The following is a 22,056-nucleotide window of genomic DNA, read 5'->3' on the forward strand; positions in this document are numbered from 1 at the left end:
CATGATAAATGTTTGCGCAGTAATACTTATTTGCCAAAAGGTGGTGATGTTGTACCACATTGGGAAAGTATTACAGCCAAGTCCTCAGAACATCGATACGAAAACTTAAATGTGGAAAAAATTAGCTTGAGTATTTGTGTGTAGCGGTGATTCATATTTTTTAGTTTAATCTTTATTGATATGTTGTCATGTGTTTTTTTTAGATAATTATTAATTACCAATGATCTGAAGTGTTGCTTGATGTGAATCAAGGCCCATACCTGGATCTCCATGTTAACTTTATAAGTGCAGGTTTGCCATTGTAGAGAAACAGGCAGTGTGGTAAGTGATATTTCCATAGTAGAGGACGGAGATATCAAAGTAACATCATTTGTTCACTTCTAGACCTTTTAGGATCTGGTTAGAGAATGGATTTGATGTACTGCTATTTCCAAGATAATGGCTACATCCCTCTCCATGGCAACTGTCCACGGTTGAACCAGTGTTTGCAATCTTGTTGTCCTATCCATGCCATCAATAGGAACGCCTATTTCCATATCTGTAACATAACCTGACTCTGCCCCTGCCCCAGCTTATTTTCTGCTTAAACCATCCATTTGTTAGCTCCAGATATGACTATTCAACTGAGATCATCTAAAACTCTGTTGTCTGTGTTCTAACTTGCACAAAATTTTATTTGTTCATTCACGGGATGTGATGCTGGGCCAGCATTTATTGCCCATCCCTAATTGCCTTTTGAGGGGGTTCTTGTTGCGGATCTTGAGTCACATGTAGGCCAGGCCAGGTAAAAATGACAGACTTCCTTTCCTAACGGACATTAGTGAGCCAGATGGGTTTTTACAACAATCGACAAAAGTTTCATGGACATCATTAGACTTTTAAATCCAGTATTTTATTGAATTCAAATTTCACCATCTGCAGTGGCGGGCTTTGAACCCGGGTCCCCAGAGTATTACTCAAGGTCTCTGGTTTACCACTATGCCATGGTCTCCCCAAGTGCTCATCCAACAGCCCTTGCTTGCTGACCTACATGTGCTTCCAATCAAGCAGCGCCTGGATTGTAACATTCTCATTTGCTGTTTTAAATCCCTCCATGGCCTTGCCCCTCCCTATCTCTCTCACCTCCTTGCCACGCAACAAATTGAGATATCTACACTCCTCCAGTCCTGAGTTCTTGTGCAACCCTAATTTTAATGACTATGCATTTATCTGCCTCGGTCTGAGGGACTGCAATTCCTTCCTTCGACCTCCGAACATCTCTACCTCTCTTTCTCCCTTGTAAGGCATTCCTTAAAACCTACCTCTTTGATCAAGCTATTGGCCATTATGCCCTAATATCTCATTCCATGGCTCAGTGTCAGTTTTGCGTTATAATGCTCCTGCGAAGTCACTTGAGATGTTTTATTACATTGCGGTGCCATGGTGGCACAGTGGTTAGCACTGTTGCCTCACAGCGCCAGGGAACTGGATTTGATTCTGACCTTGGGTGATTTATCTGTGTGGAGTTTGCATGTTCTCCCTGTGTCCGGTAGATTTCCTCTGGGTCCTTCGGTTTCCTCCCACAGTCCAAAGATGTGCAGGTTAGGTGGATTGGCCTTGCTAAATTGTCCCTTAGTGTCCAATGGTTAGGTGGGGTTATGGGGATAGGGTGGGTGATTGGACATGGTAGGGTGTTCTTTGAGGATCAGAACAGATTTCATGGGCCGAATGGCCTCCTTCTGCACTTTAGCAATTGTATGGATTACCGTCCAGACCATCCAGCCTATCAGCCATGGATGGGGTGAGGCAGAGGGAGGCTAAATAGAAGCAAATGTTTTGTCAGTGGCTCAGCATTTTTGCATGATTTTTTGAGGTTGAAGTGATGTATAAAATGAAAAAAAAAATGAAAATGAAAAAATGATTTGGGTGAGAAATTGGTGAGCTGCCACCAGCCTAGTATGAATCGCTTTTTCCTGGAAAGGATCGTCAAGGAGAAAAACATTGAAGACAAATTGTGTTTTTTTAAGAGTTATGATGTTGCAAAGAAACGAGGAGTTAGATTCAGCCTGTTTTTGTAGGAAAAAGGAAGAAACTGAAAGGAGTCAGAAGCACTGCTTGTTTATATATATTCTATACACGTATGTGCAAAATCAAATTCCACTATACAATGGCTATACAACAAACATTAAAATATGGAGTGAATGTAGTGCAACTTTTGAAAACTTTATTTTTAATTTTAAGTATATTATACTTGTGCAAACAGACCCATTAAGTCAAATGTTTTGTCACCCACACTTTGGCGTCATTTTGGAACCTCCCAAAATGAGTTTACTATGTCAGTAATGTGTAACAATTGTCTTCAATTTATGCTGCCTGGTGCATTTTTATCTTGCGTTATTTAGAAAAAAACACTCCCATAGTTTTTGTGCTTAAATGGATTTGTCTGTGAGTTTCCTAGTTTGAGAATTTTATGTTGGGTAACCTCCTACTTTAAAGCAAGGACTTTCTCTGTTATAGGTTAATTCTGAGTGAAATTCTGTTATACGGTTGCAATGATTGTGGCTGTTTGAATTTATTTCAGTTTAGAGATCAGCAAAATCCTGTGAAAACTCACATTGGCACTTAATTTGGTGGGCCTGCCCAAAAAGAGACAATTGGGCATTAAATGGGTAGCAGCAAGCCTTCCCTGGGATCTTCCAGCTCTTCATTGTTCGGCAGCTCCAATGGAGAGATTTTGGCTGCTGTCGGTACTACACCCACCCAAGCCATACGATCGCTGATAGACCCAGACATAGAAGAGTATGGCAGGATGGAGGAGTTATTGGGGTGCAATCATGGGGGGGGGGGGGGGGGGGGGGGGGGGGGGGCGTTGGCATTTAGGGTAGGGGGTTGGTTCCCGGATGTGAATTCAGCCTTGTGAGGACGGACTGCTGCAGTTGGTTTCACACTTGGTGGAAAACTGTCAAAAAACTTGCATCCATTGTAGGTTCAATTGAATACAAAAGATTATGCATCCTATAGCACCGTGTTATCTGTTCACTTTTTGCCAAATAAAGTTTACAGTTTGCCAAAAGTAGCTTGCATATTGAAGTTGGATGTAATACTTGTTGCCTGTTTTCTCACAGGTTTTGTTTCTGACTGTAGTTCAGATTTGGAGATGAGTCTTTCAGGCGTCCTAAACAGCTTTATTGTACTGGATCTTGGTTTAGGGATGCGAGTCGGAAATGAACGCTGGACTGCATGCTCCTGTGCAACCTGAAGGAACAATAGGCAGAACAAAAATTTGAATTGAGAATTAGTGGCATTATTTATGTGTAACATAGTTCCAAAAACTTTGAAAGTAACTCCTATAGAGTACTTGCTTTTCTTTGAATAACTGAAGCAGAGACATAGGGGAGAACATGGGAGGGATTTCAAATAAAGCTTTTTGCAGTGATGTGCAATCTAAACTGTTGATTTGCACTATCATTTGGATTAAGATATTTCAGATTGCACTTTACTATAGCTGGATATGAAACACGTTGAAAGTTCTTGACATTTTATGGAAATAGATGGCAGGTTGTAACTTTTCTACTTGCAAAACCGCTTATGTGTTCTTCACAATTTTTCATAACTGTTATCCTGAAATGTGGGAAACTCTATATTTTGACCTGCAGATGGTTGGTGCTAGGTTAAGTTGGTACCTACCTATGTGTGGATTAAAAATAATTGTTTTAAATGTAGTTGAGGATGTATAACATGAATATAAGGAAAACCGTTTTGACAGCTGGATAATGTATCACAAGACTGGTATAATACTATTTGAATTTTTAATTTTTCTAGCAGAATGGGCAATGTACAATACACTGCATTAAGCCATATTGACATTGATTGGCATATAATTAATTGCAAGAATCCAAATTAAAACTTTAAGGGCAGGTACAGTTAGTACATTAAAGATTTGACCTATTCAAAGGTTTGATGAGTAGTCTACCAGTGCTATAGGAGATCCAATAAACGAATGTCTGTGTGTTGATAGTTTAATGTCACCAAGAGTGGAGCGTATTTTGTTCAAATGAAATTATATGTTGTGTTCATGAATCATAGAATTTACAGTACAGAAGGAGGCCATTTGCCCCATCAAGTCTGCAGCAGCCCTTGGAAAGAACACCCAACTTAAGCTTGCACCTCCACCCTATCCCCTTAACCAATAACCCCATCTAACCTTTTTGGATATTAAGGGCAATTTAGCATGGCCAATCCACCTAACCTGCACATCCTTGGACTGTGGAAGGAAACTGGAGCACCTGGAGGAAACCCTTGCAAACACGGGGAGAACGTGCAGACTCTGCACAGACAGCTACCCAAGCCGGGGATCAAACCCAGGTCCCTGGCACTGTGAAGCAACGGTGCTAACCACTGTGCTACGGTGCTGCCCTATAGAGCGCCCTAAGCGAGAATCATTCCCCTCGACCAATGAGCCAACCGACAATGTTAATACTTGTCTTGGTACACTCATTGATTCAGCAACATGAGGTCCATTGTGCTGCTTTGTGCTTCTGAAACTTTAATAGCATCTGTGCAAGGAACCTAACAAATTAACTGGGACCAGCAGTTGACTGTCAGTAATGCATGTGCTTAGTTTTAATTTGTTACACTTTGTGTTACGGCTGTCAAATTAGTATGTGTTTCAGTTGACCATTTGACTTTCTTTTTTACAAGGAATTCATAGAGGAAAAGCTCAAAGCTTTTTAAAAAAAAATCCGGCTGTCTGCCTTAAACTCATGAAGTTTACTTATAGATCCAGCTGTGACACATCAAACAAAGTATTTATTAGGTTTCTAATTATGATGTCATTTGACTTTGTGGTTATTTCTCCAGGGCACAACTCTTAACAGCTCCTCTATACTTACATGTAATTCTAGAAAGACTGAGACTTTGCACAATGATGTCAGAGTCTCTGAATTTTCTTTACTCTTCCTCCCCATTGAAGATTGTGTTGCTTATGATCCAGTTACATGATTTTTACGTAACTCAGATTCAAAATATTCACAATTACCAGAGGTTGTATTACAGGACTCCAGGGCTAGTTGTCAACTCCAAGAGCCCAGGTCTTAAAAATGTACTTTGCGGAAGACTAAGCAAGCCTGTACTCTGCTTAAAGCTATTATGTGTGTATCATGTAATTGTAACACATGCTTGAGTTCCTGTGTTTGTAAATTTGTATGAGCAAAAAAGAAAGTAACGCAGACATTTGGGGAGATGTTTTTCACTTTTAGAAGCTGAGTTGCCAATCTTACTGTCCTTTCTCCCTTTTTAATGATAACAGTTCAAATTTTTTTCATTCCGTAGATTATTTGACAGGATTTTATTTATTTTACTGACAGAAACATAATCAATCAGGACTTTCTGGCAATATTATGCATTTCATCTCTATTAAAAGGCTGTGCCACTGGTCAACACAGATTGTGCTGTAACTAATTTTTAATAGCTGGGTCAATTAGTGAGAAAAGGGTGCTGAGTACTACAGGTTCCATGGGAGAGGAAACCACTTACTTGCCCCAGCGGCTACCACTAGCTTTTTAAACAGTCTTCAATTACTGGGGTGTGTTAATGAGCAGAGCAGCACCTGCCTCAGGGGTACTTTAAACAACTGAACAAGTCTGTGAACGGTAATGGAAGCAATTTGAGGTGGCGGTGTAACACAAAAGGCAACAGCATTAAGCATTTGTTTTTCCCTTTTACTGTTTGGTGCCAAATGCTTAATGAACCAAATGACAAAAAATGTTTTTGGTGATAATGTCATGGAAGGCAATCCTATTTAATTGACATCAAACAGCCAAAACTTGGAATTGGTGACAATGGTGATAACTCGTGATTCAGAGTTAATGACAATATTTTTGTTTTTACGTTTTATTTTGTAATAGGTCTGTGCATTAGCTCCCTCAAGATAAAAACTTAATTTAAAGTAAACTTGGAACTTTGAAACCAATAATGTAGGACAAGAGAGTACAAGCTCAAACTACAAATGCTAAGTTTAGGACCAATGTCAATAAATACTTCACATAAATATGAAGTGTAATTGACTTCTGCTACAAAGAGTATTTCTGCAATCATTTAAGAATTATCTGGATGCTCTGATGGAAGAAGTGAATAAATTGTTTCTCTCATTGTCATTTGTGAGGTGGAAACAGAAAATCCAATGTTCGCAAGATAAATTGCTTGATGGATGCCGCAAAATCCCAGGAGTGTTTACATATTGGTATTCTCATTTAATTGGGTCTAGTTTTACTCATAGGGAAGATTTATTTGGTGATTTATAGCCAGTAACAAAATACGCCAATTGCCAAAAGTAAGACAAACACTCAACAAATTGAGGCATTGAAATAATATGGATGAGGCTAAAGTGCTTCTTTCCCTTACCTCTTCTGAAATTTGTTACCCAGTTTTACTAGAAGATTGGCAAATGTATGGGCCAAATTCTCCGCCAGGCCCGACGCTGTCGTGAAACCCGGAGAGGTTCACGACGGCGTCGGAGGCCGCTCCTGGCCCCCTATTCTCCCCCTGCTGGGGGGCTAGGAGGGCCGTGCCGTGAATCTCGGCCGCCGGGCCTTGTCGCTGGCGTCAAGGCCCGGCGCGCCGAGAATGACGCGGCCGACGCGCCTAATGACTTCAGCCGCGCATGCGCAGGTTGGCCAGCTCCCACCCGCGCATGCGCGGTTGCCGTCTTCCCCTCCGCTGCCCCGCAAGACGTGGCGGCTTGATCTTGCGGGGCGGCGGAGGGGAAGGAGTGCGTCCCATTGAGACGCCAGCCCGACGATCGGTGGGCACTGATCGCAGGCCAGTCCCCTCCCGAGCACGGTCGTGGTGCTCATTCCCTTCTCCGCCCCCCACAAGCCACAAAACAGCTGTCGGCGCCCTGTTCACGCCGGCAGCGGCCAGGTGTGGTTGCCGCCGGCATGAACCGGTCGGGAACGGCAGGCCGCTTGGCCCATCCGGGTCAGAGAATCGCGGGCCGCCGTGAAAAACGGCAGCCCGCGATTCTTCGAGCGGCGTGTCGCAAAACGCGACACGCCATTTTGGGGGGGTGGGAGAATCGCAGTGGGTGCCAGAGCGGCCCTCCCGCGATTCTCCCACCCGGCGTGGGAGCGGAGAATCGTGCCCATGGTTTGCTCCCATTGGCTGTATTTATATATCAATATAAATAACCAATCTTTATTGTTCTTGTCACAGCACTTTGCTAGCTGCTATCAGATTTACTGGTTTCACATCTGGCCCGAGAAGTACACTGTTGGGTAATTGTCCCTGATGTCATGATGTCATTCTTGTTATGATGTCAAAACTGCTGACTGAAACAGTGACCCATAATAATAAAAGCAAAAATATGCTGGAGATCTGTAATTAAAAACAAAGTGCTGGAAAATCTCAGCAGGTCTGGCAGCATCTGTGGAGTGAAACAAAGTTTTTAAAAATAAATTTAGAGCACCCAATTAGTTTTTCCAATTAAGGGGCAATTTAGCATGGCCAATCCGCTTATCCTGCACATCTTTGGGTTGTGGGGGTGAAACCCATGCAGACACTGGGAGAACGTGCAAACTCCACACGGATAGTGACCCAGGGCCAGGATTTGAACCCAGGTCCTCAGCGCCGTAGGCAGTAATGCTAACCACTGTGCCACTGTGCTGCCCTGAGAGTGAAACAAAGTTAAGGTTTTGTGTCTAATATGACTTCTTCAGAACTGAAGAAAGACAGAAATGTGATGGGTTTTATGCTGTTGAAGAAAGAGGAATAGGTTAGAGGGTGAGGGAGATTAAATCATAGAATCCCTACTGTGCAGAAGGCGGCCATTCGGCCCGTTGAGTCTATATTGATCCTCTGAAAGAGCACCCCCTTGGCTCACTACCCTGCCCTAACCTCATATCTCCACCTACCCTTTGGACACTAAGGGACAATTTAGAATGGCCAATCCACCTAACCTGCACATTTTTGGACTGTCGGAGGAAACCCAATCAGATACTGGGAGAATGTGTAAACTCAACACAGGCAGTCATCCAAGGTTGGAATTGATCCCGGGTCCCTGGCGCTAAGAGGCAGCTGTGCTCATGGAACAAAAGGCAAAGGGAATAGTCATAGTAGGAGTAAGGGAACATAGAAAAAAAGAACAGGAGTAGGCCATTCGGCCTTTGGAGCCTACTCCTCCATTCAACAGAATCATGGCTGATCCTCTATCTTGATGCCATACTCCAGCATTCTCCTCATACCCCTCAACACCTTTAGAGTCTAAAAATCTATCTATTTCCTCAAATATAATTTGGTGATTTGGCCTCCACAGCCTTCTGTGGTAGAGAATCCCAAAGGTTCGTCACTGCTAAATGAAGAAATTTCTCCTCCTCTCAGTTAGAAATAGCCTATCCCATATTCTGCTACTGACATCCCCACCTCCCTGCCAGAGTAAATAACATCCCTGCATCCAATCTGTCCAGCTCTGTCAGTATTGTATAAATTTAAATTAGATCCCCTCTTATTCTTCTAAATTCCAGTGGATACAGGCCCATTCGACCCAATCTCTCCTCATATGACAATCCTGCCATCCTAGAAATCAGCCTGGTGATCCTTTACTGCACTCCCTCTATGGCAAGTGTACATTTTCTTAAATATGGAGACCCAAAACTGCAGACAATACTCCAGGTCTGGTCTCACCAGGGCCCTGCACAGCTGCAGTGAGACAGCCTTGCTCCTGTACTCAGATCCTCTTGCATTGAAGGGCAGCATACTATTTGCCTTTCTAACTCATTGCTGTATCTGCATGCTTGCTTTCAGTGACTGGTGTGTTCGGTACATTAGTACATTATACTCAGGTACATTAATTTGACACTTTGTACGTGAACATTTCCCAATCTATCACCATTTAAATAATTCTCTGCCATTCTGTTTCTCCATGTGAAGTGGATAACTTCACATTTATGCACATTATACTGCATCGCTATTCATGGGCTAAGAAAGCCCACCAACGACTACTTTCTCAGAAGACTAAGGAAATTTGGCATGTCAGCTATGATCCTCACCAACTTCTACAGATGCACCATAGAAAGCATTCTTTCTGGATGTATCACAGCTTGGCCTGGAGCCTGCTCTGCCCAAGACCTCAGGAAACTACAAAAGGTTGTGAATGTAGCTCAGTCCTTCACGCAAACCAGCCTCCCAGTCCATTGACTCTATGTATATTTTCCACTGCCTCGGAAAGGCAGCCAGCGTAATTAAGGACCCCACCCACCCCGGACATACTCTCTTCCACCTTCTTCCGTCAGGAAAAAGATACCAAAGTTTGAGGTCACGTACCAACCGACTCAAGAACAGCTTCTTTCCTATTACCATCAGACTTTTGAATGGACCTACCTCGTATTAAGTTGATCTTTTCTCTACACCTATAACTAACATTATATTCTGCAGTCTCTCCTTCCTTCCCTATGTACGGTATGCATTGTTTGTACAGCATGCAAGAAACAATACTTTTCACTGTATACTAATACATGTGACAATAATAAATCAAATCAAATCAAAATATTTGCCCAGTCGCTCAATTTGTCTAAATCGCCTTGAAGCCTCTTAACATTCCCCTCACCACTCGCCTTCACACTACATTTCATGTCATCAGCAAACTTGGAAATATACCTTTTGATTCCCTCATCCAAAGCACTGATGTATATTGTGAATAGCTGTGGGAGCCCACTAGTGACTGCCTGCCACTTTGAAAAAGACCCATTTATTCCTACTTTGTTTCCTGTCTGCTAACCAATATATTACCCTCAATCCCATGTGCTTTAATTTTGCTCACTAATTTCTTATGTAGGACTTTATCAGAAGCTTTCCGAAAATCCAAGTGCACTACAGCCACTGGTTCATCCTTATCTATTCCACTAGTGACATCCTCAAAACATTCCAGTAGGTTTGTCATAAATCCATATTGACTTTATCTAATCCTTGGCACTACTACCTCACGGTGCTGAGGTCCCAGGTTCTATCCTGGCCCTGGGTCACTGTTGTGTGGCGTTTACACATTCTCCCTGCGTCTGCGTGGGTCTCACCCCCACAATCTAAAAAGATGTGCAGGGTAGGTGAATTTGACACTTTTACATTTTTTGAATATACTGTACTTTCATTTCATGTATCATACAGCACAGAAGATGGCTTTTCAGCCCATTTGCCCTGTGTCAGCTCTTTGAAAAAGCTGTCCAATTAGTTCCACTCCCCTACTCGTTCCCCAGAGTCGTGCACTTTGCTTTTTCCTTTCAAATATTTATCCGATACTTTTAATGTTTGAAAGCTTAACATGTTTCCATTACATTTCCCTTCTGCTCCTTTTACCTTTCTGAAATACGCAAATGGATAACTTAAAATCATGGACAGAGCAACTGTGGACAGAGAAATGTTATTAAATGTTTGTTCTCCATATATTCTCTTGCATATTGTCCTTCAACATTAGAACATAGAACATAGAACAGTACAGCACAGAACAGGCCCTTCGGCCCTCAATGTTGTGCCGAGCCATGATCACCCTACTCAAACTCACGTATCCACCCTATACCCGTAACCCAACAACCCCCCCTTAACCTTACTTTTATTAGGACACTACGGGCAATTTAGCATAGCCAATCCACCTAACCCGCACATCTTTGGACTGTGGGAGGAAACCGGAGCACCCGGAGGAAACCCACGCACACAGGGGGAGGACGTGCAGACTCCACACAGACAGTGACCCAGCCGGGAATCGAACCTGGGACCCTGGAGCTGTGAAGCATTTATGCTAACCACCATGCTACCCTGCTGCCCCTTATGCTACCATGCTACCATTGTCAGTAGTTATTTTTAGAGTAGCTTTATTTTTGTTGAATTTTTATTTGATTTGGAACAGTGAAATAGAAATAGCGTAAGAAAACGTGCTAATTGGAGCAAAGTCTGTCCAAGACACCAGCTCAGTGGTAACACTGTGGCTTAGAACTCTATCTACAAGTTTGCTGACGATACGACCATAGTGGGCCTGATCTCGAATAATGACGAGTCAGAATACAGGAGGGAGATAGAGAACCTGGTGGAATGGAGCAGCGACAACAATCTATCCCTTAATGCCAGCAAAACTAAAGAGCCGGTCATTGACTACAGAAAGCAAAGTACTGTACACACCCATGTCAGCATCAACAGGGCCAAGATGGAGATGGTTAGCAGCTTCAAATTCCTAGGGATACACATCTCCAAAAATCTGTCCTATTCACCCATATTGACGCTACCACCAAGAAAGCACAACAGCGCCTATACTTCCTCAGGAAACTAAGGAAATTCGGCATGTCCACATTAACCCTTACCAACGTTTACAGATGCACCATAGAAAGCATCCTATCTGGCTGCATCACAGCCTGGTATGGCAACTGCTCGGCCCAGGACCGCAAGAAACTTCAGAGAGTCGCGGACACCGCCCAGCCCATCACACGAACCTGCCTCCCATCCATTGACTCCATCTACACCTCCCGCTGCTTGGGGAAAGCGGGCAGCATAATCAAAGACACCTCCCACCCGGCTTACTCACACTTCCAAGTTTTTCCATCAGGCAGGAGAAAGAAAAGTCTGAGAACACGCACAAACAGACTCAAAAACAGCTTGGGCGCAATTCTCCGCTCCCATGCCGGGTGGGAGAATCGTGGGAGGGCCGCTCTGGCACCCCCCGCGATTCTCCCACCCCCCCCCCCCCCCCAAATGGCGTCTCACGTTTTGGGACACGGCGCTCGGAGAATCGCGGGCCGCCGTTTTTCACGGCGGCCCGCGATTCTCCGACCCCGATGGGTCGAGCGGTCTGCCGTTCCCGACCAGTTCACGCCGACGGCAACCACACCTGGCCGCTGCCGGCGTGAACATGGCACAAACAGCTGTTTTGTGGCTTGTGGGGGGGCGGAGACGGGAGTGAGCACCACGACCGTGCTCGGGAGGGGACTGGCCCGCGATTGGTGCCCACCGATCGTCGGGCCGGCGTCTCAAAGGGACACTCTCGTTCCCCTCCGCCGTCCTGCAAGATCAAGCCGCCACGTCTTGCGGGGCAGCGGAGGGGAAGACGGCAAACGCGCATGCGCGGGTTTGAGCCGTCAGCTGCCGTGACGGCGCGCCGGCCGTGTCATTCTCGGCGCGCCTGCCGTTGACACCAGCGACAAATCCCCGCGGCCGAGATTTACGGCACGGCCATCCTAGTCCCCCCCCAGGGGGGGGGGGAGAATAGGGGGCCAGGAGCGGCCTCCGACGCTGGCGTGAACCTCTCCGGGTTTCACGACGGCGTCGGGCCTTGCGGAGAATTCCGCCCCTTCTTCCCCGCTGTTATCAGACTCCAAAACGACCCTCTTATGGACTGACATGATTAACGCTACACCCTGTATGCTTCACCCGATGCCGGTGTCTATGTATTTACATTGTATCCCTTGTGTTGCCCTACTATGTTTTTTTTTCTTTTCATGTACTGAATGATCTGTTGAGCTGTTCGCAGAAAAATACTTTTAACTGTACCTCGGTACACATGACAATAAACAAAATCAATCATAGAAGGTGAAAAGTCATGGGTTTGAACCCCTCCAGATGAATGTAAGCAAATAATCCTGTACAGCATGCTACATGGAAGTGCCACATTGTTGGAGGTGACTAGGGCAGCACGGTAGCATGGTGGTTAGCATAAATGCTTCACAGCTCCAGGGTCCCAGGTTCGATTCCCGGCTGGGTCACTGTCTGTGTGGAGTCTGCACGTCCTCCCCGTGTGTGCGTGGGTTTCCTCCGGGTGCTCCGGTTTCCTCCCACAGTCCAAAGATGTGTGGGTTAGGTGGATTGGCCATGCTAAATTGCCCGTAGTGTCCTAAAAAGTAAGGTTAAGGGGGGGGTTGTTGGGTTACGGGTATAGGGTGGATACGTGGGTTTGAGTAGGGTGATCATTACTCGGCACAACATCGAGGGCCGAAGGGCCTGTTCTGTGCTGTACTGTTCTATCTATGTTCTCTCAAATGAAATGTGAAATCCAAGTCATGTCTACTTGTTCCGATGGATGTTTATTTTATTAATTGAAACAATGTGGACTTCAATGGCTAGGCCAGCATTTATTGTCCATCCTTAACTCATAGAATAGAATCATTGAATCACTACACTGCAGAAGGAGGCCATTCGGCCCATTGAATCTGCACCGACACTCTGAAAGAAAACCCAACCTATCCCAATATCCCAGTAACTCCACCTAACCTTTCGGACACTAAGGGACATTTAGCCCGGCCAATCCACCTAATTTGCACATGTTTGGACTGTGGGAGGAAACTCCGGAGCACCCGGAGGAAACCTACGCGGACATGGGGAGAACGTACAAAGTCCAGACAGACAGTCACCCAAGGCTGGAATTGAACCCGTGTCTCTGGTGCTGTGAGACAGCAGTGCTAACCACTGTGCCACCGTGCTGCCTTTGAATTGCCTTTGAAGGTGGTGGTGAGCTGCCTTCTTGAACCACTGCAGCCCATTGGTGTAGTTCCACCCACTGCTGTTAGGGAGGGATTTCCAGGATTTTGACCCAGCGACAGTGAAGGAGTGGCATAAAGAGAATATTATGGCACACTTCAAAGAACAGAATGAGAGTTTCCCGATTTCCTGGTTAACACTTATCTCTCAATCAACACCACTGGAATGGATTAAAAATTAATCTTATTACTGTTTGCCTCATCTTGCTATGTACAGTTGGAAACTATATTTGCCAATGATTAATAGTCTGTGTAATGGTTACACAGGAATTGAGAAGTATAGAATTAGTGGTGACTTCATTGACATTTCTAAGATAATGGTAATGATAAGGGAGGAACTGGAGAGTGTTTGTGTAGGTAGTTTGCTTTAACTAAATTGGTTAGAGAAAACCAGGAGTAAAACGCTCAGTTTGTGTAAAGGCAGAACCCAGTTGGATTTTGGGAGGTGGTTCTTTTCCTGGAGAATAGTGGACTTTAGGAACAGTGCTGGTTCATGCAATGAATGCTGATACGCCAAGCGTCTTCAAGCAAAGCTGAACCTGTTTCCGGTGAGGGCAAAGATCACTTTGTGTGCGAGATAAAGACTGTAAATCATTAATCAGGGCCAGAATAGTCACCAAGTCTCATTTAGATTGCTTAAAGGGGTTGGAGAGGAATTTTCCAAGTTTTGTTTCACTGGTTCGCCTGGATTTTAAATCTTTTTCTTCATTTTTCCCAGATAGTTACTTGCTTTCGGGTTGGAAGGGGGTGCACATATTGTAATGCACAAGACATCACACTTAAGTGACACTGGCTGAATTAGACCAATGGATCTTTTTCTGTCATTTTCATTTGTTTATATTTATGTATTCTTTTACACTGAGAATCTTTGGTAACAATAGACATTTTTTTTTTTTAAATTTTAGATTACCCAATTATTTTTTCCTATTAAGGGGCAATTTAGCGTGGCCGATCCACCTATCCTGCACATCTTTGGGTTGTGGGGGCGAAACCCACGGAGACACGGGGAGAATGTGCAAACTCCTCACATACAGTGACCCAGAGCCGGGATTCGAACCCGGGTCCTCAGCGCCGTAGGCAGCAATGCTAACCACTGTGCCACCGTGCTGCCCCAACAATAGACATTTTAAGAAAATGTCCTATGTGCGTGAAGGAGTAATTCAGCTGGTAGGTTGGTAGCTCTTCCCTGCTGGAGATAATTTTTGTCGGCATCCGTTTTTTTCAGTGACCATCCCCATTCTACCTTTTGATTCAAACCCATTTATATGAGGTCATATAATATTTAAAATGCCCAACAGCAAGAATTATGCAAAAAGGAAATACATTCAAATAAAGTAATTGTTTCTTAGACACGTAATTAAGACACTTTTCAAATGCAGCAATAGCCTTGGTGGAATGATGTCAAATGCCACGAATATCGCAAAAATTGCAGAAAATTATTAGTTAGATTGCATTTTTTTTGGGTCCCTTTTTTATTTTAGCCCCAGGTTGGTCCATTATTCCTAATGTTGTTTTTCAAGACAGGATAGGATCCTCTGTTTTTAAATATTTAAAAAATATTTCCAAAGGGTCCCTCCCAATCGAACTAGTTTCACCTCTGCATGCTAAAATTCTGATTGCTATAATCTAGAAGACTGCACGATAAAAATCTGACTCTACAGCGGTAATAGATTTTACTTTCAGTTCATAAATGTTCATTTAGGTTGGCATACTGTACGTCCTGTAGCTCCTTAGAGGTATGGTTGTACAAAAGCTGATGATTTCCTGCTGCACTACCCAATGCCGATCGGTTAAATTGATATGACCTTCCAAGGGAGACGGCAGTCGGAGGTTTGCTGCATCACAGGACTCAGGTGGCCCCCAGGCAGAAAGTGAGCCTCTGGACAAGGTTCTCCTGAGCTGCTAGAAATGATAAGCCAAAGCTGAGATTCAGGAGGTGATGTCAGCGGCATTCTTGCAAGTGCAAAGCCGATTAGAGGGGTCTGAAAGGCATCAGGTGCAGGAAACGGTGTCAGCATTGCGTGGCACCCAGGCCAACACTGCAAAGGTGGTGACTGCTGTGGAAAGCTAGGAGCACCATGTCCGAACCACGAGTGGTGTCCAAGGCATGGCTCAGTCTCTGACGACCATGACTGAGGGCCTCGACATCATGTCCCATTCACTAAGGGACATGTCCCAAACACAGGTGGACATCGCCGAGGCACACAGAGCGTGGCCCAGTTACAGAGGACCATCACTGAGTGCTTTGACACCATGCTGCAGACAATGGGAGTCTCCAGGACCGGCAGCACCAGATGACTCAGAAGCTTCTGCAGCTCACTCCAGCCTCTCTGACCCACGGAGTTACCCAGAGGGAAGAGGCTGATGGGGGGGGGGGGGGGGGGGGGGAATAGAGGCTGATGGGGGGGGGGGGATAGAGGGTGATGGGGGGGAAGAGGGTGAAGGGGAAAGAGGGTGATCAAGGAAGGGGCGGTGTGATGTGGGGGTATTGAACCGATGAATACAGAACCTCTTCATGCAAATCTGGAGGCTATGAGGGTCTCCCTGGTCCTCCTGGCATGTTGGACACTTGCCGCCGCCTGTCCTCCATCCTCTGGGTTCTTCTCAGGCTCATCCTTTGCCCCCTCCTAGTTCTCCTCCTCCTCTGATAAGGCTGCATGTTCCTCCTCCTCGTCCTCCTTGTCCAGCATGTCGCCCCACTGCTGTGCCAGGATGTGTTGGGAACAGCAGAACACAACAATGCGGGATACCCTCTGGAGTTGTACTCTAATGCACCACCAGAGCAGTCCAGTTAGCGGGTCCACATTTTTAGCAGCCTGATGCACCACTCAATGACAGTATGGGTGGCAGCATGGGCCTCATTGTAGCGGGACTCTGCCTTGGTCTGACGTTATCAGCCATGATCTCTGGGTATCCCTTGTCCCCCTCAGGCCAACCCATCAGCCTGGAATGGTGCTTGAAACCCCTGGGAAACTCAGAGTGCCCAGGATGTAACTGTCATGTACGCTTCGAAGAAAGTGTGCGCAGACATGCATGATTCTGAGGCGATGGTCACAAGAGTTGGATATTTAGGGAATGAAACCCCTTCCTGTTAATAAAGACACTCCCTGATGCCATGGTTGAAGCTTTTGTATTCCTGTACTGGATGACGCCCATGTGACTCCCATTTTGGCGGGGGTAGGGAGGGGAGGGGTGGGGGGGGGGGGGGGGGGCTCCCATCTGCTGCTGCTTTCTACTTTAATCTTGCTAATGAGATTAAAATGAATGGACTCTCTGAGTGCCATCTTGCAAGCCACTTGTACTGGCACCCTTCGCTCTGCACACCCACTCCCATCCAGATAGGAGCCCGAGACCGCAGGCCATTGCCAGCAACATTAGTCTTGCTTAGCTGTATTCTGCTCATATGGATAGTTACCCTTTGGTCGCGAAAGGGTCCTACATTGTGAACGATCACCAGAGACCTGGGGGCCACTCTACACCGCCCCCCCGGCGATTCTCTGCGCGCAATATGCTGAGTGGCCGCCAAGATAGGCCGAGTCCCGCTGGCACCGTTCACCTGTGGTCCTACCCGGCGGGACCTCGGCAGGGATTCATCCTGCGGGGGGGCCTCCACGGTGGCCTGGCCCACGATCAGGGCCTACAGATCGGCAGGTGGGCTTCTCCTGGTGGAGGCCTATGTTCCTCTGTGCCGGGCCCCTGTAGGTCTCTGCCATGTTGTGTTGGGGCCGGCTCAGAGAAGGAAACCCATGCGTGAATTTGCACCGGCCGTATGTGCGCATGTGCAAACCTCCTCCGGCTATAGTGCGCATGCGCAGACCCACAGAACCCGTTCTGACGGCGGTATCGGTAGCTGGAGCTGCATGAGTTGCTCCAGTAGGTGCTGGCCCCCTGTGGGGTGCAGGATCACTGCTCCGAGGGGCCTGTTGACGCCGTCGTAAAACGCGACGGCGTTTCGGATGGCGTCAACACTTAGCCTCAGGATCAGAGAATCCCGCCCCTGATCTTTTAAAGAGGCACTTCAGAGGTCAAGGATTGTCAAGTGCCTTGAGGTTAATACCTCTTTTGAGATAGCCTTCAGCTGTCAAGCTGGAAGCTTTTCACAGTCAATGGGGTGTGAAATGGAATGTAAACAGTCAAGTACTAAGGGATAAAAGAACGCATAACTGCAATCACAGATCCTATTGAAACTTCAAGGGGGTTGAAATGGACTTTAAACAAGCAAGAAAAAGGGGGAAACTTCAAGGGGTCTCAAATGAACTTTCAAGAGACAAGCTGCAGCATGGTTGTGTCCTGTGAGAGTTTTGTAGGGCAGACATTCTGCAGCTGTGGTTTGCCCTGTTACGGGTGTTCAAAAGATATAAAAATGGCTTCAATGCTTCATACCCAAATCTCTCCCCCTCCCCTAGTTCAGGGATGACGCCACTGTACCTGGCCAGCAGCTACGGTGCCTTTGAGCTGCATGGAAGTAAATGGAGATGGCTACTCACTTCCGTGTTCCCCTTGTTGACCCCCTTTTGTAGAGCAGTACAAAATGGTGTCCGTGTGACTTCCCACTGGGGGGGGAGGGGGGAGGGACTCCTGATTGCTGCTTTAATCTTGCTAATGAGATTAAAATTATTGCAAATGAGGTGTGATCAGATTTTTCCTTTTTGGTGAGATCGTGATCACGCGAGCAGGAGCGGGCTGGGACAATGGCAAACTGGCGCAAATCCTGATTTGGCACCATTCCCCTGAAAGAGCAGGATCGGCGTCAGATGCAATGCTGCCAGAGAATTGTCCCTGGAATAAATGGCGCACCTTCGGTAATGCCGGATGGCCTGTGTAAACACCTCTATAAATATTGGGCATTTTGTTTCATGTGTATTGTGTATAGATCAAGAAATCATGAAAAATGTTGTAAAAATAAGACTACATCTTGTGTGATGGGTTCAGTCTCACAATTTCACACCATGCAACTGGTAGTAGTGGCTGCATTAGCTTCAGTTTGGTTCAATATAGTGCAATGTAATTAAATTAATTGAAAAAGAAAGACAGAGGAGCGGTTCTCTCTCACCTTTCACACCTGCAGGATGATGCAAAGTGTTTCATAGCCTACAAATTACTTTGAAGCACAGCCAATTGTTTTGTGGTTTGTTGCATTGCAGCAAGGTTGGGCCAACAGTAATGAGGTAAATGACCAATTCATCTTTTTTTGGGAGTGTTGGTTGACGGCTGAATAACTGCCAGGATCTTTTATGTTCACCTGGACAGACAGGGCACCAAAAGATGACACCTCTGCCAGGACTGCGCTCCCTTAATACTAAACTGTCAGTCTAGATTTTGTGCTTGGATATCCAGGGTTGTATTTGAACCTATTCCCCATCCCATACTATATAGAAATTGGAGCACAGAAACAGCACAACTTGGTATTTGTCTTCCACATGAACAGTAGTCCTAATTTGTTGTGCACATTATTTACCCGTGTCCCTTTAGCTCCCTTTCCTCGGCCATGCATTTAGCTTGTTAATAAATGTTGGCATATTGTCTGCTTCTGCTGCAAATTACGTCTGTCCTTTTCTCTGACATACGTTTCTTGAATTTTATTTTGTTTCTGCATCCTCTCAATCACGGGAAAATATATGTTCTTATCTACTCTATCCCATTCCACTGAGGACTGTGATGAGAAATATCTTCACTGAAGCAGTTGTTAATCTTTGGAATCTTCTACCCCAGAGGGCATTAGATGCTCAATTGTTGAGTGATAGATATGTTTTTGAATACGACAGGAATCAAAGGTTATGGGATCAGCCATGATTTTATTGAGTGGTGGGACCTCCTCCTATTTCTTATAATGTTACGTAACTATTTAGCATTAAATAGTCTTACCAAATCACGACATAATCTCCTCTGCTCTATTGAAAAGAACCTGTTTTGTATCTTTATTTACTGATACTAAGAAGCTTCCGGATAAATAGTTCTGTACCTTCTCAATTGTTGTTGTCTTCCTATGGTTTTGTATAGATTCACCATTATGTCTCAATGTTTATACCTATATCTCTTTCCACAAATCCCAGTATTATAATGTTTCTGGAGTCTTCTCTGCCTTAGGTGTTGCTTTTAGTATCTTCTAAACCTAAGCCCTAGAAATCAGTCTGTTGTCCCATCCAAGTTTTATCATTTAGTATATATAGGGCACGATTCAACTGAAACCTCTGAGGCGAAGGGGATGAACCCTAAAGCCTCAGGTACCTCGGGAATCTGCATATTGGAGTGAGACTAACTGTCTCACTCTATGATTCAGATTTGCCAAAAGGTGATCCCGCCCACAATGAGCGGGATCTACATCACTATGTTTCACAAAATCGCATTGGATCTCGCGAGGCATTGTGAGCCGGGTAGACCAGGAACGGGGTCTCCCGGCTTTTAGCTAGCATGCAGAGCCGTGGCGGCCTGCTTTTTGGATGTAGTGTGGCCATTCGATCGAGCCCATATTTTGTACATATCAAAATATCTCCCCACATTATTTGGCATGAAATTTCAACTGCAATTTTGACATCCATTCCATCAGCTTATCATATGTCGTCTCCTTTCTTCCCAGAATCAATTACTATCATATGCAAATTCGGACTTCATTCCCCGCAGTCCTGTGTTCAAATGATTGATGTACACTGAACAGAAATGGTCCCAGAACAGGATCGGTGGGGACAAATAGGGTAGTGCACTTTCTCAGTTACCCAAATCTATCTTTTTCATGTTTTTCCTTCCTTTGTATCAATTAAATTTACTATGTATCCCCTTTCTCTATATGCCTTTAACTTCTTGTATAGTTTCCTGTGTGTGCTTGTTAGAGGATTTCTCAATTGGACGGCACGGTGGCACATTGGTTAGCACTGCTGCCTCACACGCCAGAGACCCGGGTTCAATTCCAAGCTTAGGTGACTGTCTGTGTGGAGTTTGTCCGTTCTCCCTGTGTCTGCGTGGGTTTCCTCTGGGTGCTCCGGTTTCCTCCCACAGTCTAAAGATGTGCAGGTTAGGTGGATTGGCCAGGCTAAATTGCCCGAGTATCCAGATGTTGGGTGGGGTTACAAGGATAGGGCTAGGAAATGGGTCCAGGTAGGGTAGTTTTTGGGCCGAATGACCTCCTGCACAGTATATGCGTATGTTGGTATAAATCAGTTGTAATGAAAATTGGGTTCTTTCTACAATTGGTAGCTGATTCACAATGGCTGCTTTAAGACTGGGCGGCAAGTCACCGTAGGCGGGATTCTCTAATAATGGGGCTATGTCCCCACATCGGCGTGAAAAGCGGCACCAACCACTCCGGCGTCAACGGTCCCCGATAATGGGGAATGCTCCCCTTCCTAGGGGACTAGGTTGGCGCCGGAGTGGTCCCTGCAGCTCCAGCTGGTGTGGAACGGCCCGCGTGAGTTCGGGCATGCGCAAGGGTTCCTTTCCCCGCGCCGGCCCCAGGGCAAAATGGCGGAGCCCTACAGTGGCCCGGCATGGAGTAAAATAGGGCCCCACGGAACCAGCCTGCCCGCCGATCGGTAGGCCCCAATCGATGGCCAGGCCACCATGGGGGTCCCCCCCGGGGTCTGATCTCCCCGCCCCAGGACAGCCCCCGCAGACGCACCTTCCAGGTCTCGTCGCCTGGGACCTGAGTAACCCACGCCGGCGGGACTCGGCCAAACTCATCGGCCACTCAGCCCATCGGGGCCTGGAGAATCTTCGGCGGTGGGGGGGGGGGCTGCTGTCGACTGGCGGGCACCGGGAATCGGCGGTGGAGAATGGAGAAGCTGGCGTCGGGGCAGCGGGGCACGATTCTCGCATGCCCCCCAGGGATTCTCCGACCCAGCGCCAGGTCGGAGAATCCCGGCCAAGTGTCAGATTCAGGGGCAGCACGGTGGCACAATGGTTAGCATTGCTGCCTACGGCGCTGAGGACCCGGATTCGAGTCCCGGCCCTGGGTCACTGTCCGTGTGGAGTTTGCACATTCCCCCCGTGTCTGCATGGGTTTCGCCCCCACAACCCAAAGATGTGCAGGATAGGTAGATTGGCCACTCTAAATTGACCCTTAATTGGAAAAAATAATTGGGTACTCTAAAAAAAATTTTAAAAAGCGTCTGATTTGGGTTTCCGGTCAACTTTGATCGCACCATTTGCGCCGGCGCGTTTGGCGCGTGGAAACGGCAGAGTCCTGCCGGCGCCGTTCACACCTGCTCGCAGCCAGCGGGAACTTTGCACGTAGGGTCGGGGGACAGCCTGTGGGGGAGGGGCGGGGGGGGGGGGGAGAGGCGCTCCTTCACCAATGGGGGGGCCTCCGTTGCGGTCTGGCCCACGATTGGGGCCCACCAGTTGGCGGGTCGGCCCCTCCAGCCCCGGCCCTACGGGTTGGTGCGGCCCAACTGCACATGCGCGGGTTGGTGCCGCCCCCAGTGCGCGCCAGGTAGTGAGGCTGGAGCAGCATGAACCGCTCCAGCACCGTGCTGGCCCCCCTGTGGGGGTCAGAATTGCTAGTGCCCGCGCCCGTTTCGCGCCGTCGGAGAATCGCGCCCCAGGTTTGTCGAACTACAGGAAGTATATTATGTGTTAA

At 46.5% G+C, this 22,056-nt stretch overlaps 2 protein-coding genes across 7 annotated transcripts in view; one reads left to right on the forward strand and one right to left on the reverse strand.

The window, feature by feature from the left end:
- Positions 1–22,056, forward strand: part of cmss1 (cms1 ribosomal small subunit homolog) — a 443,802-nt gene that overhangs the window by 32,046 nt on the left and 389,700 nt on the right. The window contains exon 2 of one of the 4 annotated variants that reach the window (XM_038801755.1): positions 204–321. The exons of the other annotated variants lie outside the window; for them this stretch is intronic. The gene's annotated coding sequence lies outside the window, so the exon portion shown is untranslated. The remainder of the gene's footprint in view (positions 1–203; positions 322–22,056) is intronic. 4 annotated transcript variants of the gene reach the window in all.
- filip1l (filamin A interacting protein 1-like) overlaps positions 2,857–22,056 on the reverse strand; it is a 328,667-nt gene continuing 309,467 nt past the window's right edge. For all 3 annotated transcript variants that reach the window (XM_038801749.1, XM_038801750.1, XM_038801751.1), the window contains one exon: positions 2,857–3,234. In XM_038801749.1, coding sequence (XP_038657677.1) covers positions 3,037–3,234 — 198 coding nt within the window. In that variant the 3' untranslated portion in view covers positions 2,857–3,036. The remainder of the gene's footprint in view (positions 3,235–22,056) is intronic.

The sequence above is a fragment of the Scyliorhinus canicula genome, chromosome 7 (genome assembly GCF_902713615.1).
Source record: "Scyliorhinus canicula chromosome 7, sScyCan1.1, whole genome shotgun sequence".
NCBI classification, from domain to species: domain Eukaryota; kingdom Metazoa; phylum Chordata; class Chondrichthyes; order Carcharhiniformes; family Scyliorhinidae; genus Scyliorhinus; species Scyliorhinus canicula.